Genomic DNA, 19328 nt, shown 5'->3' with positions numbered 1-19328 from the left:
TTCTGCTGCTGCTGCTGCTGCCGCTGTTAGCTCAGGGCTGCTGCATGGTGGGACACTGGGCTCAGTCTGGAGGCTTTGTTAACAGGGAACTTTATGTTCTCAATGGAGCTGCTCGTGTACTATTAGGATCTTTGTGTTAATTCTGGTCATTAACACAGTTCCCGCACAACACAACGATTTAAAATGCATTAATATGAAGGTACAACTGCTGTTTTTTGTGCGTTTAAAATAGCTTAAAGGTTTAATAATAGTAATAATAGTGTAGCCATTTCTTCAACTAAAAACTACCTAATTTATATCTATGAATGATTTTAAGTGTATTATAAAGAATACATTGAGGGAGGAGTGTCATTATTTTTCTGGTGTGAGTCTATGGGTGTGAACTGTGTGCGTATCTGAGTTTTTGTTTTATTGTTTATTGTATAATCTTGTATGGGCTGATTTTACATGGCTGCTACCTTGGCCAGGTCTCCCTTGTAAAAGAGATTTCCGATCTCAATGGGATTTCATAGTTAAATATAGGTAAATAATAAATAATAATAATATTACCCGCCCACCCCAAATCCTGACAGCACTTAAGTTTCATTTGGACAAGCAAATAATTGTTTCCTGGATGCATGTGTGCGGACATAAAATATTAAATATAACATTTGTGAAATACAAGCAAATGTTAGAGATATTCAATTAAAAATTTAATTATTCAAATGATAAATTGAAAGTGGAGAATGACAGGAGTGTTATTAAATCATCACATGGTTGCAGATGGTTTATTCTTTCATGTTACATCTCCAGACATAAATACAAACCTTAAAAGGATGCAATGGGACTTTGTAAATAGAATAAAAACACAAATTTAATATACACAAATATTTAAATATGTGTAAACATACAGATGTATGCACATTATCAGCAGTTCAATGCAAAACAGAATAGATCCCAAATGAAATGATTGTTACTTTACAGGCAATTCTAAGATGTAATTTTCTCATCTGCCTAACATGAATTGTTATGCATGTATATGGTAATGTATAAGACCGCGTAATCGGTTTCTCCAGTTTATAGTGAGATTTTGAGGAAGTTAGGGATTTGTTTGTAACTACAATATCAATGCACCCTTTTCCATCAAATCTCAGTCTGCCAGCCAGGCCAATACACAGAGGTAAAGGAATATCGCAACAATCCACTGAAAGACAAACAAAACAATGTACTGTAACGTATACTTGTAAATTAGTAGGTTAACTTTGAATAGTTACATTCTATATCTTTAACCTTTCCCTAAAATTTCAAGCAAACAGAAAATGCAAATATAAAATGAGCACCAATTCACAATATATTACACACTTGTAATTGTATAATATACAATTCTGATACTATTAATAGGAGACTAAAGAATTCTCAAACTTTGTAATTTATAATAATCCTATAACTCTTATACACACACACACACACAACAGTGGTTCACCAAATAAATGCTTTTTTTTTCTTATTTTTTTGGGAAAAAAATCCTCTGCACACTTGCAAACTGGAAAAGAAACCAACATAAAACAAACAACACACACCCTCAACCATTTTTCATATCCTTTCTTTTAAAGATCGCAATTATGGCATGTCTGTGTTGTTAGATATAAGATAAAATACAATGGAGAAAAATATTTAAGATATAGGAGAGATTATAATGTTTAAGGTTGAGTCAACATTTTATGATGTGGTGAATCCTCCAAATATTAAAAAATAATTTTAGATGTAGCCATCAATTTGTCAAAGTACTACATTTCAGCTACTGTAATTAGCGATTACTTTTTCACCCATTTGTTATAGAGATGAAAAGAAAATACAAACACCTGGCCATATCTATAGTAACATAATAATTTCCATTAAAAAGGATTATTTCAGCATCTATGTGAAATAACATGATTAGAAACCATTAATTTACATTTGATTGTCATTACAAAATATCTATAAATCAAAGTCATCTATAAGGTATAAAAGCAGAACACATACATTTCTAAAAAATACCATCACAAAGAAATCTGAGAATGCCGTATATCATCTGTGGCAAGGCCTTTGAACAGTATGAGACGCCAGTTCACATTATACTTTACTGTGTACATGTTTCAATATATGGCTACATGCCATGCCAAAATCTACAGTTCAAGAGTACAATAGGTGAACACAATATCAATAACACCTTTACAATGCAGTCCAATTCAATAACCCTGAAGTTAATGTTTTCAGTTTCTGTTTAGATTGTGTCAGCGAGGCGTTGATTGGAGCCTTTGATAATTTTTTTTTAAAAATATGGCTGTAAAATTACCATAGAGTTGAATTAACACCCCTGTGACAAAGTGCAGTGTCATTATAGTTCTCAGCAACAAATCAATGCTACAAGCATCATAAAGGTAGTCTCATTTTACAGGGCTAAAATATCTCTATCGACTAGTGTTCCTGAAATTGTGTTCACTTCACCTGTATATTGGCCACTATGTATTTACATCAGACAATTTTTGTCTACTGAATGAAAAATATTAAACGTATATAATATTAATTTGAATTTTAGTCTGTTACTGTCCCCTCACCATGTTCCTGCCACATAATGTCTGTACTGGCACTTTAATTAACCCAAACAGTTTCACCGTAGTTAAAGCTAACATCAAGTTGTTTTTCGGGCAACTGAAGAAAAACAGAAACATTTTTCCTGCAGAGTGACAGAAGTCTGGTGTGTGAAAATATCAGAATTAAATTCAAATTCAAGCTCTCCCTCTAAGTTTTAACAAAGTGTTGAAGAGGCAAACGTTGGTGTCTCGCAAACCATTTATAGTAGTCCATTATGCTCCGCTCTGATTTTCACAGATAACAGTCATACATCTCATCTTCCAAGGATCTTTGATGACACATTGTCCTTCCTTTTAGTACATGGAGACATTGAGAACCTAAAAACAAACACAAAGTATTTGGTAAAAAAATAAAAATAAAAAAGATATTACAAACCACAATAAATCACCAAATTAATATTCTTGACAAATACATTTGATTTGATGTGATTTGATTTTTTTCATACTTTGTGGGCGGCAGTGGGCCAACTGTGTTTCCTTTTGTCAAAAAACAACTGAGACTTTTGTATTTTTTTTTTTTTTAAAGGACAGCACCCCCACAAATGAATAAAGGACTGAGCAATAAGAAGTATTTCAGTTTTGTATATACTGTCTGTTCTCAAAGTAAATGTTTGAGATACCAGTGATTTTATTGACATGTGAATAGATATCCTCACAGCTATTTGACATTAGGGCATAAACACTATTAGTCAAGGTGATGATTACTGCTGTCCCACAAGATAGAGAGAACTATGCTTATTTCAGAGCCACCTTCAGTTGATGAGTATCTGATAAACAAAAAATTAAAATTTGGCGAAGAATTCCTATAAATTGTGATGTCCAAGAGTAGTGTTTGTAAGTCTTCAAGTAATGAGTCATTATCATGAGAGAACTGAGCTACCGTCGAGATAACAGGCTTAAAAAATGATCAGTAACAATTGGAGCTCATCTATAACAACAAATTAAAAGATGAAGTAAATAAGTGAAAAGCCTTACCGAGTCGTCCATGATGGAAGATGGATCAAAGTAGTCTGGCTTTAGTTCTGTTCTTTCTCTGCGATTCTTTGATGCCGGCTGAAAAAATAACATCTCAGTGAGAACAATACAAAATGTTTTTTGAGCTTCATTACTAAAAAAAAAGAAAACCATGAAAAATATTAAATTAAATGCTAAACATTTACGCATGTAGTATGTAGTCATTCCCTTTTACTAATGTGAAAATCCTAATAATGTTACTTTCTTATATTTCTATTCTGCTGTCTTTAATTTGGAGAATACTTGCTTATAAAACTTATAACCACTAAAACATGACCAGACCAGAATGGACGTTTGACTTTCACTGAAAGTTAAAATATGGTTGCTGCTGAGTTTGTAATGTGTACGTACTATACATTTTCATGATGTGTTGCATTTCATTATAGAAAGACCAGATTAACATTTCTTAAATTACCAAATCGATGTCCATTGTATCAAAATCCATGCCCTCGTTGATGTCCTCCAAGCGGTCCTCCGATGACATCATCACATCCTCCACTATTGGCTCCTCATCATCCTCCATGAGTCCAGAGCCACGACGGCTAAGGGATGCACAAGGATTATTAGGAAGATTGTGTTTTTTCATACTGTCCATTGGCTGAATGTTACATCAAAAACCATTTAACTCTCCAGTTAGTGGAGAAAATTTTACTCCACATCTTACATTGCTTGCTGCATGTGGTTCCTCATCTTGGCGTAGTGCATGCTGACCCGCTCCTGCTGCTGACGGGCCTCAGCTTGTTGCCTTTGTGTCAACATCCAGGTGACCTGGGTACTGTGGGACAGTGGGCAGTATTTAGCATAATTTCAATAAGGCCCATTGTTAAAGAGAAATAGCACAAGTTACTGTTAACACTTGCAATATTTGCAAATGTTCATTTCAAGGATTTTCATTTCTAATATATTTTCACATGTGGTCCCTTTGTCATTAAAGCAGAAGTAAGCGGAATGTTTGTGTTAATATAAGTCTTAAATAGTTATATCTTCCGACGGCAATCACTTACATAGAGTGTTTGGTCTGAAACACGGGTCTGTCAGTCACTCTGCTCTGCTGTAAGCCGAGGAGAAAACTTTCCTTGTATCCTACAACCTTTATCCAATGAGGAGAGAGAACGGCATAAAGGGGCGGTCCTCTCTGTGTGTGCAGCCAAGGGATGCGCGTGAATGTGGTGACGTAGGGACGAGGACCAATAGATCCATGACGAGGGCGGGGGCTGCTAACTCCATCGGCTGACAGGAAGTTAGCTAAAACGACCGGATCGCTTACTTCTGCTTTAAATACTGGGGGTAGATTCATGGGTAAAATGGAAATGTTATCTCTCTTAAATTTGAGCTGCAACACAATAAAGGTGAAAGGTGGGGTGGTCTGAATATTTTCTGAAGCCACTGAAAGCAGAAAGGTTTTTTGTACTTGTAATCCATGGCAGCCTGGCTGTGATGGTGTGGCTGCTGCTGTGTAGGCACAGGCTGATGGGGATGCTGCTCTGCTGGCATGGTGTATGCGGCTGGGTAGCTGTCCTCTGGCCTCATCTTCTTTGGATCCCTCAGCACCGTGGACGTGAGGTGGGGCGAATGCATCATCACTGGCGTCTGCACGTTCTGCTCACGGTTCATCCAGGCTGTGTCACTACTGCTGCAGCTGTTCTCCTCTGCTTGAGAAAACGATTTCTTACACTTCTTGTATTTTACAGATGCAGTGGCTGTAATAATGTATGCACTGGGTCTGGCAGGGATTGATGGCAACTCATTTAAAGGAGGTTTGCACTGGATGCTCCTTCATGTCTAAGACACTTTGTTAAATTGCTCACCTTCAGGCAGTTTCCTTTTGCTAGCAGTGGCTGGTTTGGACTTCTTGCTCCTGATGGTGGACCCCCGACTGCTGATCCCACTGATGACAGACATGGTGTCGTCGTCTCCTCCAGCCTGCAGGGAGTTCCTGTAGGAGATGAGGGGCAGCCAGCAGTCCTCCCTCTGCAGGGCCATCTGAAACGTCATGAATCGCTCCAGGTACATGTGCCTGCAGAAATCAGAATGACAACAGTCAGCACGTTTTAAGAGTTCCTGTGAGCAGCTTTGTGCTCACCACAATCATAAATCTCTGCACACGCCATCTGCTTCCAACTTACACTGTTCTCTTGTCCTGGCGCATTAATTTGCTGGAGAACTCGCTCAGAATGTCCAAAAACGCCAGATTAAGCGGCGGACTCCCCTCTCCTTGGGGACTTGGCTCTTTGAAAGCAAATTCGATTCCGTCCCTATTATACAGCAGGGAAACAATGAATGAACAACTTTCTTCATTAAAACATACACAGCATTTTGAGAGCTAAGCTGCATGCCAAGCTGTAAAACCACATGGTCTTGGATCAGGATTGTTACTTACTTATGTAACATGGCAATAGCCTCCCTCGTCTTTAACTGATCCAAACCAAAAGTTAATGAGAAGCGCCGGGCAAGCTCTTTAATGCCGCAGAAGGCTGATGAGGAGCGGTCGATATTGAAGCCAAGCTCAGACAACATATCGTTGAATAACTACAAAAGGAGAAAAAGAAAATATTATATTTCTTAACACGTGGTTTCACATCCGAGGGATCTATCTCTTAGACTAAAGGCTTCTGTGACATGTGGTATTTTACTGTCAATATAACTACCGTATATAAGTCAGTGTAGATGTGGCCACAACCTTTCTGTTTATGTACTATGAAAGCACACAAGAGGAAGCTGTAAAAGTGATGCTTTATTGATTTACATAAAAGTAGATTTTGTTTTTATTCTAAAATTTGGTAGCATCACCTACTAATCTATCTAAAACAAATGATACAAGATGCCTCCACACGGGTCAACAATCTTACCTTTTGCAGGCTCAGTATGAGTGTCTTTGCACATTGTATTTTGTCGATTTGTCTTGTTTTACTCATGGTTTCCTTGATGATATCTCCATAGTCGTTGTAATACTAAGGAGGAAAGCATGCAATACAGTTAACAAGAGGAGCAGGGTTGTAGGAATTCTTTATAATCACTTTAAAAAAGGGGTTGAAACCTACCCTCATGTACTGTTTAAATATGTCTGCTCCAGTGTTAATTTCCACAACGTTGTAAATGATTAATTTGCAGTAGGCAGCCAGAAGGTTTCTTCGCTTGTGCAGGGCTTCGATCTTGCTGGCTTCATCATCCTGCTGTCCATCTGAAAAATACAGCATCATTCAATTATTGAATTTTTTTTTATGTAACTCTAACTCTTCATTCCTCACGAATTTTAGCATGGTTGGGTAACACACTGTGCTTGACTCTTACCTGTGCTGTTGCTTTCATCATCCTGATCAATGAACACATGATCCAGGATGAAGTTGAGCAGCTCTGCCTGCAAAGAGGAGTCTGGTGTATAGACCAGAGGCTCCAGTTGTTCCCGGCCTGAAGACATAATTTGGTGGCTGAAGATCAATAGCAGATCACATAGTATGGTGAAGGCCTGGAATGAACACAACATCTCAGCATTTATGACCATAGTGACGGACCATATTTTCATCTGTAGTCAAGAGCGGCGGTGTAGACGGCGCATCAGGAACTAACAACAGTCCCGTCAGCATAATCCCACCTGTTCTTTCACTCCAGTGTTGATGCTGTTAAGGTAACGCTGACACATCAGGGCGAAGGCTCTCATTTGCTTTCTCAAGGTCACCATATCACCCTAAAAGCAGCAAACGGTTAGTTCGACAGTCCTGTAAGTGACGTTTAAATTCATTCTTCAATCACTCACTGCCAAAAAAATACATTTCTTTAACAATTTGTTGGCAAAGAAAAAGCTCTGTTAAGTTTAATGACCAGTAACGTGTAAATACCTTTAACGAACTACCATCTGAAACTTTTGCCAGATGCCACAGGACGATGTAATGTGTGCACTGCATTGCATGCATCACAATCTGGGGGGAGACAAAACAGGCAGATGAAGGTGTGACATTTCACTCAGTGACTGAAATCACTGCTGTTACTGATAGTATAGAGGGGTCTTTACTGTTAGGGCCTTGATACCTGTTCAGGCATATCCCCGTTCTGCAGACCTGTGTTGAGTAGTCTGTAGTTGCTGGTGAAGAGATCCCACTTGGAGAGGTCATGTGCACTGGAGGGAGAAAAATTTTAAATATTAAATTAGAATATGTACATAATTTACATTAATGCAAATAATGTTACTGACATTACCTCTCACTAATATACAAGAACTATGATGAATTAAATCATAAACACAATTGCATCTATTTCTTTACTTGTGGAAAGCGCTGATCTTCTTGAGTGTAGATAAAACCTGGTAGGCATCATCATCATCTGGTTCTTCACCCTGACAAAAAAGAGATCCAACGCATGAAATCCAGCAGCATATTGAAAAAACTATGAGCATGTTTTCAAATAATCCACGCACAGAAACATGCAACAGCCCCCACCTCTTGCAGGAAGTCGTCCAGGAGTCTAGTGAACTTGTCCACGAGCTCATCAAGAAGCTGGGAGCGGGTGATGTCTACGCGGTTGAAGATGGTGAACTCTTCGTTGCAGAGATAGTGGTAGGTGGTAGAGCAGGCCTCCAGGACCTCAGTGTCTGTGTGCTTATCTATCACCTCCCAGATTTGCCGCAACAAAGCATCCAAATGCTGCGTACGAACATGAAAACACACAACATTGTCTCAGTGACACTGAGCTATTTTACATGTACTGTCAATTTAATTTTGCACTGTTTAAAACAACTGTGAAAACTGACAAACCTTTTCTAATCGGCCTGTTGTGTAGATGTCAAGATCAAAGTACTTTGGTATTTGAAGCAAGTTGGTCACCTTGTCGATATCGACGCAGTACTGTGACAGAAAGGAAAAGACGGCAGTTGAGTGATTGATTGGTGAGAAATCAAACATGCTAAGTACATATACAGGCTCATTCAGCTGGTTGGCTGTAGTGCAGAATTCACCTTGGCCAGTAGCAGAGGCAACGCCACGGCAAACATCTCTGTGATCCGTGTTCGATCATCCAGCTGTGTTTTCTTCTCCTTTGCAGTCAGGACCTTTTTCATGCACAAAAACAAACCATGTCAACAACATGAAATCTTTCAAGACATACAGTACACTGAGTCCACTCTATGTAAAGCCAAGTCAAGTGGCTTATTTTCTCTGACATTTGCCAGGCTGCCATAGTAAAAAAATAAAAAATCTTCTTCATGTTTTGCGAGGTAAAATAAAAGGTAAAAGAAAAGAAAAAAAAAAAGAAACGATTACAGACACTCACCCTCTTCCCTGAGCCCCTGCCTACTGGAGGGTGGCATTCACAAGCCTGCCGAATAGCACAGAGCATGATCTCAACCAGAGCCGTCTCCTGTCGATCAGTCAGGGCTGAAAATCACAGACACATTACGTTAATGACAATGTAATGCTGTCTTGCTAAGAGAGAACCAAAAAAAAAAGAGAGTTTAAAACGTCTCCTTAACTTCACACTGCAGAGGAGCATCTGAATCTGAACAGAGTTTTCTCTTACCCTCCTCTCCGGCCATGGGCTCGTCCAGCAGCAGGCTGATCATAGTCTCCCAGTCCTTCAGCAGTTCTGACGCACACTCCCACAAACTATCCACCAAGTAGGCCCCATGTTCATGGAGCTGTGAAACATCCATACATTGTTATTCGATAAAAAAACAACTAAACAACAGACTATTACACATTTATCTAATCCCATTCAAAATTTAAGGATTTTAACACTCAAAGCTAGATCGACAGACTTTTTATGGTTGATATATTTACGATGCACAGCACAGTGTTGCCGTCTGGTTACCTCGCTCTCCAAGAAGAAGAAGACAGTAGTTTTGATAAGGCTGCCATTGAGGCTCTGCCTGCCCCTCCTGGGTAACCCCTCCTCCTCTGGACCCCGATGGCTGAAGAGCCTTCAATCAGCACAAGACAAAAGATTGTTCAAAACGTCTGATGAAGGAAGGTGAGATTAATGTCTGCAGCCACGTCTGGAGAGTGATTTGTCACTAGATTTTTCCTATTGGTCTCTTCAGATTGTTATAGTTAAGATGCATGTCAGGTGTATAGTGTATTTTAGATGCATTATACTGTTAAATTAGATTATTTATTTCACTTGGCTACACAACATGTTTTTTTGCAATGAAACAAGGTCACTGCTGTGAATCCAAGCTGACTACAGATGCCCTCCTTTATAAAGGAGCCTCTTTCCAAGCCCACACAGACACAGAGGGTGAGTGTAATGAAGTGTAGTAGAGTAATATTGCTTTAAGTGCTTCTATGTATGTGCCTACGTTACAGTTCTGTCATGCTGAACGCAGGACTTCTTGACAAAACACAGCCTCAATGAGACTCAGGTGAATGAAAAATACCCACGAGTCATCGAGCCATTGCTAAAATCAGGCAAGTGGAAAAACGACACTCAGCTCGGTTGCACCATTAAACAACAGAACACTTACTTCTTGAACAGAAATTCTCCTGCTGAAACAGCGATGGGTCGATGTGCCGAGTAAACCAGGTGATAAACACTCTCACAGTCCTCTGCTGTCAGAACTTCATCACTGCTCCTGTTTAATGAAATGTGAATTTTCTCAGTGACAAATACCAGTCGAATTTCAAAATAATCTTACCCAGTTCAGAAAAAGCAAAATTCACCTCAGAAACAACAATGTTGAACAGTGAAACAAAGTGTATCAAATTAAAATTGCAATCTGGTGCAATCATTGTGTTGACTTTAAATTATATTATTACTATACATTATTACATGACACACTTTCATAAAACAAAAATAAACACAGGGGGAGTTGAGGTACTCACTGTAAGACGAGTGTCAGAAGTTTAACGGCTTGTACTGCAACATCATACTCCTTATCCAGAGTCATAGACACAATGCGGTCCTGTCAGTGAGAGAGAGTTTATGTCTCATCATCTTTCCATAACATTGGTTGTCATATCATGCATGAGTGTAATACAACAGTCACAACAGCATGATTATTTAATGATGGATTGGCAGCATCTGACTGGACTCACCTTGAAGCGACTCGTGAAGAGCTCCAGTCGAGTGCAGAGCTCTCTGTTGTAGAAGAGGCCTTGCAGGGCGGTCAGGCACTTCAGTCGCACCTCACCTTGCTGGAAGCACACAGTAGAAATACAATGAATATTAACCACATAGAAATGCAAATATGTAGGTGTTAATGAATAAAGGGACACGACAGAGAAAACAGTGATCAAACTAAAGTCGTGTTGTTGCTTTTCAAAACTTTTGTTCCCTGGTGACTGCAGAAAGATTTGTATTGGTTATTTTAATGTCAGGTTAGAAGTTATAATAATATAAACAATGTATATATTGATTCTTATTCAAAATTTCAAGTTATTTTAGTGTTTTTTACAGGTTTTTCTTTTCACTTAATCATACTATTCAAGTGATTAATTTGGATTCATACAGCTACAGAAATGAGGTATTTTATTTTGAAGATAGTTATTGGTCACTTCACATGATATTGTGACAAAAATGACAGAAAAATTACAAATACTGAAAGGATTTAGAAATGTTTAATGTTTAAATAGTAATATACGGGAGTATGGGAGTGTTGGTAAATCATATTTTTAAATGGAAAAATTGCTCTTGGACAAAAATCTGGATATCACATGAAACACAGATGTTCTATAAGCTCACCTTGTCATGCATCGTCCAGCCGACGTACTTCAGGTAGCTGTCATTGAGGAAGGCGTCGCTGTACAGCTTCATCCAGACTCCAATCTCCTCGATGCAAATAGCTCGGATTTCTGCAATGGCATCACTGGCAAACAAAAGAGAAGTGATTTACATTAAGTAAACAGAACGGTTCAGAAGTGATTTCAAACTGTAAAACACAAACATGGACTCATTGATGTGGTTGCAGTGATGTTACACTAGAGGGCACCAAATAGCAAAAAATATTCATTTCAAGGTTCCTCCTGTTGAGATGAGATTCAAGTGTTAGCGGCACCTCAGTGAAATCTCACAGACAACACAGAGCAGGAAAGTCACTGAAGGATTCACGTACCGATATCTGTGAACAAACACTCCTTTGAAAATTGCATTCATCATGTTCTCAATTTCATCTTGATTTTCTTGAAGCTGAAAGAAAAACGCGAAGTGTTACTTTCTAAATAATTTGCACAAAAATAACCAAAACAAAATCCAGTTGTTCTGCTCTGTTTGTTCCCCAACATATAAAATCTGAAAGTATGAATTTCAAAAGGTTTGTGGGAAGATAAATCATTTGAGCAGGGTTTCGGGTTAAAGCTGGAATTATTATTTTTTTCCCTTGACTTTATTTTTGTTTCTTTTAATCTCCTTCTTTTCAAGAAATTTCAACCTCAAGATTTGGTCAACCTCAAGACGTCTGGTTCCCTATGAAGAAGTAGTTGGCATTAAGCGTAGAAATGGGTTGCAAAATGCTGAATTTAGTTTCACGTTATTTCCTACTTTGTGGTGATGAATTTCAGAAATGTATTAATACACATTTGGTTTATTTACAGCAGCAGGATGGTGTAAGTGGGGCTACACAGGGGGAGTGGGTAGGTAATATTTCAACAGCATAAAATTTGTCATTAGTTTTGGTTTTTAAATCGGATTTTTTGACGTTTCACTTCAGCCTGTGCCACATGCTCGTGAGAAGGTGTGAGTTTATGAAATTTCATCACTCAAAATTTCAATACAAAGAAAACCACTCTGTTCCATGTGTGGAGGCCAGGGGAATGTCACCATAGAGTAAAATAATTTCATACAGCAGATTCATTCAGAAGTGTCAGTATAATCTACCGGAGAAATGAAACCAACTCGAAAATGTGGCGTGACAGAAATGAAGAGGAAATGACTTAACATATGATAAATGATTGCTACAGAAAAGTGACTAATGTAAGTGGGAGTCAAGAGGACGAAACAGACACGGAGGCATTAGATGAGAGAGTATTGCAGCCTGCAGCAGGTGATGCTACGCTGTCGGTTCAGCAGAGGATGACACCAGAGAGAAAGCTGCACAAAGAGCCTGAGGCAGCTGTCGGAGTGAGACGCTTCTCAGAGCAGCTACTGCACTGCATAAGCTGTTGCCATGAAATGTACAAATAAAATCGTAGTCCTGTGTAAACTCTAAACCTCTCTAAAACCTTTCTCATGAAGCATTTGCAGATACAAATATTGAGTATAGGATAGTTATGACACTCATCATTGTTTACTATATGAAAAAGTTGGTTGGTCCTCCCTTTCTGACAGACGCAGGAAGCACTGGTTTATGTTCATCTTCAAGGCCCTTACTCATAAACAGCCCCCCTACATCTCATCTCTATTAGAATGCCGCTCTGGATCTTATTCTACTCGCTCTAGTGGTTTATTATTTCTTAAGGTTCCTTTTGTACATTCAGAGCTTGGTAAATCTGCCTTTTCCTTTGATGCTCCAAACTCGTGGAATATTCTCCAACATACTTTGGGGCTGGAGAATATTCCCTCTCTTGTTGATTTTAAACGTATGGTGTCTGACTTTTGTAAATCATGCTGCAATTGTTATTCAATGTAATTGTATTTATGTTTTACTACTGCTTGTAAACTCGTCCCTGTAAATAAGAGAAACCTCAGTGACCAACGAGTTAAAATAAAGGTTTAAATAAAATTAAACAACTTATTTCTCCTCTCACCTCTTTACGCTTCTGTAACAGCAGTTCCAACCGATCGTTGGCCCTTTTTGCAATGACCTTGTTTCTTTCTGCCTCATACTGTCTCTGTGTGTTGTCCATATTGATGCTCAGGTTGAGAGCGACGTTCACCAAGGCTGTCATCAACTTCATGGCTGGCAGAGACGACAGGGATCAGATACACAGTACACCTGAGGCAACAACGGCTTCTGAACGATTCTACCGAGAGTGTGTGGAGAGAGAGAGCCGTGGTGCAGAGGTGCAGAGCACTGAGCTGCACTTTACACTCACCTGCCAGTGTGCTTGTATGTCTGAACGCTCTGACCTGGGAGTCAGACAGGCCGGTGAGCAGTGAGATGACCGTGTCCATCATGTACTCGTCGTAGATGATGCTGTACTGACACTGACGCACCAGCACGGCAATGAAGTCACAGAAGCTGATCCTGAATTTCTTCCACAGCGGCCCTGACATAGTTAATGGATAGTCCCCGCTGTCCTGTTTTAAACAGATAATCAGATTCAGGTCGGGAGCAACACATTTGTTTCACACCGGCCCTGTTCAGACCTGGTATTGACGTCCAATCAGAGTAATCAACTCCGAGTACGCCTGTTCACACCTGCTTTAAAATGCGACTCGAACACCACTTGTGATCGTCCGGCGGAGAGAAAGAGCGTGAGCCGGAGGTGTCGAGTGAATTAATGCTCTGTGCACAGCTCTTACAATGAAATTAACATGTATCCATTGGAAAAATAGTGACATATTTCCACTTCATCATGAAACGGTGGTGGATCTAATTAATCTGAGGTAAAGGACATCAGTAGACTAGAGTAGAGACAGAACATGTAGACACGTCTGAGTGCGTCGTGGATGGGTTGAGTTCACGTCTGTACTTTGAGCTGTCCACTTGGGATTGAATCACTTGAGACAGTTTGAAACCAGGTCTGAACATTTCTTTCCTAGGCTCATCAATAATTCAAATCATCTGAGCTTTTATTTTATTCTAAGTTACTTAAATTGAATTAAAGAAAAACACAGCCTGCTGCGTTACCTCGTCAAACTCCTCAGTCATCTTTCGAATGATCTCAGAGTTCTGCATATTTCTGAACATTTCTCCGCTTACGCCACCTGCATGAAGAATCACGCACAAAAATGTCAGTAAAAAATGATGCGTATTCATTTGCTTTCATCATGTCATATACATACCTTTACAGCCAGAGCACTGAATGAAGAAGTTGATTAAGTCCAACAGAGCAACGTCCCTGTCATTTTTGTACGCCTCGATCCAGTCATCAACGACAGACTGGAAGTCAAAACACGACCAAAAATCATTTATTCATGCATCAAATCCAAATTACATTTTAAAAACAAACCTAAGAATATGACTGATGCTGCTATGCCAGACACAACACAGTTTAATTAAAATCCAAATGGCCCACAGTTACCAAACCAGTGTGCACTCACCTGTGTGGCGCTCTTGCCCGTTTTAACCACCTCGAACAGGGTCGTGCTCTCCATCCCGTTCTCCTGGTGATGGCCGTTCACCCAGCCAAGACCAGGGGTCCTCCCCCCTCCCCCTCCCGCTCCCCCTCCCCCTCCTTTGGCCTTGTCTCCAGGCGCCTTCCTCCCTTTCCTGGCTGCCTGTTGAGGACAAAGATATTTGATGGACCATAACTCTGAGTGAACAAGCATCACATGTGTATGTCGACTGAATATCTTATGTGATTGCTGGGAATTTAACGCAGGACTAAATTGTATTACAGACATTTGATGCACACAGTGATACAGTATTAAAGCAGAAGTATGTGATATATTTGTGTTAATTTAAGTCTTAAATAGTTATATCTTCCGACAGCAATCACTTACATAGAGTGTTTGGACTGAAACACGGGTCTGTCAGTCACTCTGCTCTGCTCTGAGCCGAGGAGAAAACATTTATCGTATCCTACAGTTTTTATCCAATGAGGAGAGAGAACGGCATGCAGGGCTGTGTGTGCAGCCAAGGGACGCCGTGAATGTGGCGAGTAGGGACGAGGACTGTTATGGTGCGTTCAAGGAAACTCGTATTTTTCCGACCGTGAAGTGGTACCAGTTCGATCTGGTACGAGTTCACCGGTCGGAAGTTACGAGTGGCCGTTATAGTGACTTTCACCGGTAAAACAGGTCGGAAAAACACGAGTGGGTTGCCTGGAACGCTACAAAGTCGTAAGTTGTGACTTGAAGCTGTAATTTACGATTTCAAAAGCCTGCCTGGAACGCAGCATTAGCGAAAACGACCGGACCACTTACTTCTGCTTTAACTTTTTTTTTCTGATCGGGCACAGCTGCAACATAATATCACACTGTTTCTCCTCTGTGTCCGACCTGTTATGAACCAGTCCAGGGTGATGTTCAGTTCATGTTGGGATTGAATGAAGCCTCCCTGTGACCCTGATTACTGAGATATGAGTAAATGGATAAATTAGGATATAAGGTTTGAAAAAAAACATACCACGCCCTTTCCCGTCTTTGCATTTTTGCCATCAGGATCCTCAAGGTCTGTATCTGAAGACAACTGAGAATCTGCCTCTCTGCGGACGACACGTATATAGTCAGCACAGACTTCACAGAAATGACTTGTTAGTTTCTAGGGACATGAATAAAACATTCAAGTTTAATTTGATCATAAAGTTTGCTGCTTACTGAGGAAACTGAAACTCTGTGTGCAAATCCTGCGCTGCTATCATTTCTTTAACATTTTCTGGATCGGCTGGAGTTACAGTATGTGCCTCTACTGCTCTGGAGCTCAATCGAGAGGGGGTCCCTTCAACTGCACCTGGAAAACAAGACAAATCAGAGGAGGTTTGTTCATGAGAGTCGACACTGACGCAAGCTACAATAAGTCAAAACCAAATCTAGTTCTTAGGGGCGGTTCAGTTTCAGGACAAAATGTAATAAGTCTCATAAATAACATGTTTGCTTCTTTGGTGAGACAGAGCACATTAAGCTCTATGATAAACGAGCCTGACACTTTGGCTCTCAAACACACATTATTATGTAGGGTAGTAGGGTTTCTTGTTGTCATTTTCATTTGTTTTAACCTTTTATTATTCTATTTTATTTTATAACCACCGTACATTGGAGTATCTTACATACGTTCTTTGATGTAGATGACCATCCATCCATCCATCCATCCATCCATCCATCCATCTATCTATCTATCTATCTATCTTCACTGAAAGCAAACCACTACCATCTTATGTAAATGAGTCATGTACCTGTGAACACAAGAAATCCCTGAACAGTCTCTGTTATAGCTCGGTGGTGGTTTCCACTAGTTGCATGGAAACTACTCAGAAAAAAATGCCTGTGTAAATGACTGATTTCCCCCATAGATACAACAGGTTGTGAAATTTTGCCCATGAGCTCACCACATCTGACATCATCTCTTAACTGTAGTGGTAGCGTGTGGTTTCTTATTCTTCACCACTAACTGGCACAGTGGCTGCATCTCATAGCTTTAAAAGAAACATTTGCAAAGCCCCCAAAAAAGCAAAGACATAAATAATGAACTGAAAAATGGCTGAAACCCAGTCCTAGTGTTGTGCGTGTTGGCTCTGTCTAGCACACTGGCACAGATGAACAGAACCTATCCAGAACTATTGTTTATGTTAATAGTAAAACTGCTATTACGATTCCCTACAAAGCCAAATGTCTGATGTGGAAAAGGGGCTTGGCACAGAAAATTAATCAACAATTTTGATAATTATGTTCCCATTTAAATCCATTCTCTGTCAAAAAATGATTCATATTTTCCACTCACAGCTTCTGAAACGTCAAGATTTTCTGCTTTTCTCTGCGGATGCCTCCCTAGGGTTTGGGATAATATGAGGCATTATTCATTACTTTTTCCCCAGTAGAAAAAAGTGATTGATTTAACCTCAACTAAATATTCAAAGAAAATAGGATCAATTGATAGAGCCCTAATTCACTCTTGTCATGTTCAGGGCTTTTCTCAACAACCAAGCTTTTGTAACAGGCTTTAATGGGGATGATTTTTTCTGTCATTGCTTTTACTTTCACTCTTCATTCACTTACGTATCACACAAGAACTCACAGATCCAACTTGTCTGACTGAGGAGATAAATCTGAGTTTCCACATTTGCTTTTCAGTCCCAAACTGTGCAGCTGAATTGACATTTTATTACAGTTTTTGTCATTCTCTGCATCACAAAAGGTTACGTTCCTGCAGCGTATTATTACTACCTAGTGTTTCTGTAATTTAATCAATTATATGAACATTGCGTTTTGACATATGAATAACATAATCATGCATCATCAATGCATGCTTTGCTTAATTCATTAAACAATCTGGGTTTATTGGCTGCAGCTCAGAAAAAATAATCAGTCTGACAGCATCCGTTTGGACTGAAAAATGGGGGGAATCCAGTAAAGCTGAACATTTTTTGATAATCAGCTTTAGTAATGGAAAAAGTCAGTATTTGTACATGGGTTTTAAAACTGTCCAGTCCAATACAACAATGAAGGTGCATGAAAAAAGCTCAGTTGTAATTTTTGTAATCAAACCAAATTTAGGAAGTTTTTGCAACTGAACAGTGAAAATGTATTGACTTTTTTTCTTTTCTTTTTTTATAATTAAATGTTTTCTTGTCTTCCTTACAGTTAGGGTGTTGCCACATAAACACATCAGGACAGTGATATAGTGTAGTAATAACTTGGTAGCCACACTGGCAAGCAGGTGATGCGCCTTTTAATCCTCTCTTACTATTAGATTTGTAATGAATGACCTCTGCACCCAAAGTTGAACTCGAAGTTGAGCAGGACAGACTGGTAGTTTTCTAATGGTTACACACACACACACACACAACCAGCCTTTACAGAGCAGGATGGCTGCTGCATTCAAGGACCAACACTAGATTATACTGCATGTAGGCCTACCATTCACTGGGTTCTTGCTGGTTGACACAAATGTCAAAGGGAAATCCCTGACTTCAGCATATAACGTTACTGTAAACAACATGTCCGGGTTGTTTCTCTTACTCTGAACTTCTTAGAGTCCTGACACTGTTAATAATGGGGGATGGACACTTGACTTTTGCAAATATAAAAAATTAGATCCTTCCTTGCACAAATACTATAGTTAATCTCACGTGTTTTTATGTGTTTATTTGACTTTAATTCGTCTTCTAAACGAAAACAAGTCGATCCCCAAAAACAGATCCTAGCATGCGCAGTTGTATACTTCCGAGCTACAAACACCAGCACAGATGTTTCCGAGCTGCCGCTGCTCGTTCCCATCCACTCTCATCTCTTCCCGACGTGCCGCCGTCTCTGCTACGACGGCCAAGCAGCTAAAAACCAGCTGATCTTACTGATATGTGATATTAGCAGAGGCATTATCTAGCTACCTGTAGACCCCTCTCCTTGGTACTACTTTGTTCGCACCGAGCCACGAACCACTTCAGGCTCCTGGTGCGTTTACAGCCACAGATTAGCTGCTGCTGCTGTGTTTTTTAGCTCCTGCAGCTGGTTTATACACAGACCACGACTCGACACGAAGGTTTCAGCCGAGCTCGCACCCTGTTAATCACGCTGATTTAAATGTATTGTGATAAAAGTCGCGCATTTCTATGTTACTGACTCGTGTCGACATTAAAGTCAGGCGTGTGGCCAGCTAGCTAAAAAAAAAAAAAAAAAGGCAGCATCAATGACAAACTCCCTGGATGTTAACGTTGTAGCTATCCGCCATTTTACAACTTACCTCGTTTTAAATCAAAGACGGTCTAAAAAAGCAAATCATCCAAAACGTTGCGGACTTTGTAGAGAAGACGCTTCCTTTAATTTCCTGCACGAACTGTCATTTCCCAAAACTAAAAAAAAATAATGGTTTTATTTGCTAGCTAGCGTTGGGAAGCTCGTCGGTGGCTAACACATAGCAAAGGTACAGTTTGTGTTTTCGTTGCTGTGAACGCAGCACACACACCACCTGTCGGCGGCTCGAGGAACTGCCGCCGCGAGGCGCCATATCCTGTCTGCCAG

The 19328-nt window shown here is 39.8% G+C and overlaps 1 protein-coding gene across 1 annotated transcript; it reads right to left on the bottom strand.

Annotated features, from left to right (window-relative positions):
• Nucleotides 1–835: 835 nt before the first annotated feature.
• stag2a (STAG2 cohesin complex component a) lies at nt 836–19286 on the bottom strand. Its single transcript, XM_085797705.1, has 34 exons — nt 19051–19286; nt 15972–16104; nt 15781–15859; nt 14754–14930; nt 14496–14592; nt 14341–14417; nt 13583–13787; nt 13295–13446; nt 11665–11738; nt 11295–11418; nt 10649–10747; nt 10436–10515; nt 10078–10185; nt 9426–9534; nt 9135–9252; nt 8889–8992; nt 8575–8667; nt 8375–8464; nt 8060–8263; nt 7886–7956; nt 7653–7740; nt 7463–7543; nt 7219–7311; nt 6918–7092; nt 6668–6807; nt 6476–6577; nt 6007–6155; nt 5753–5881; nt 5435–5643; nt 5038–5275; nt 4291–4401; nt 4042–4168; nt 3588–3665; nt 836–2930 (listed from the first exon to the last, which is right to left on the bottom strand). The coding sequence occupies exons 2-34, from the start codon at nt 16013–16015 to the stop codon at nt 2907–2909; spliced, it is 3849 nt and encodes a 1282-aa protein (XP_085653831.1). The 5' UTR covers nt 16016–16104; nt 19051–19286; the 3' UTR covers nt 836–2906.
• Nucleotides 19287–19328: the final 42 nt, after the last annotated feature.

This window comes from Trachurus japonicus, chromosome 14 (genome assembly GCF_045865225.1).
Source record: "Trachurus japonicus isolate A0001 chromosome 14, Traja_1.0".
NCBI classification, from domain to species: domain Eukaryota; kingdom Metazoa; phylum Chordata; class Actinopteri; order Carangiformes; family Carangidae; genus Trachurus; species Trachurus japonicus.
The sequence above is the reverse complement of the archived record's forward strand: the minus strand, read 5'-3'. Positions and strand labels throughout refer to the sequence as shown.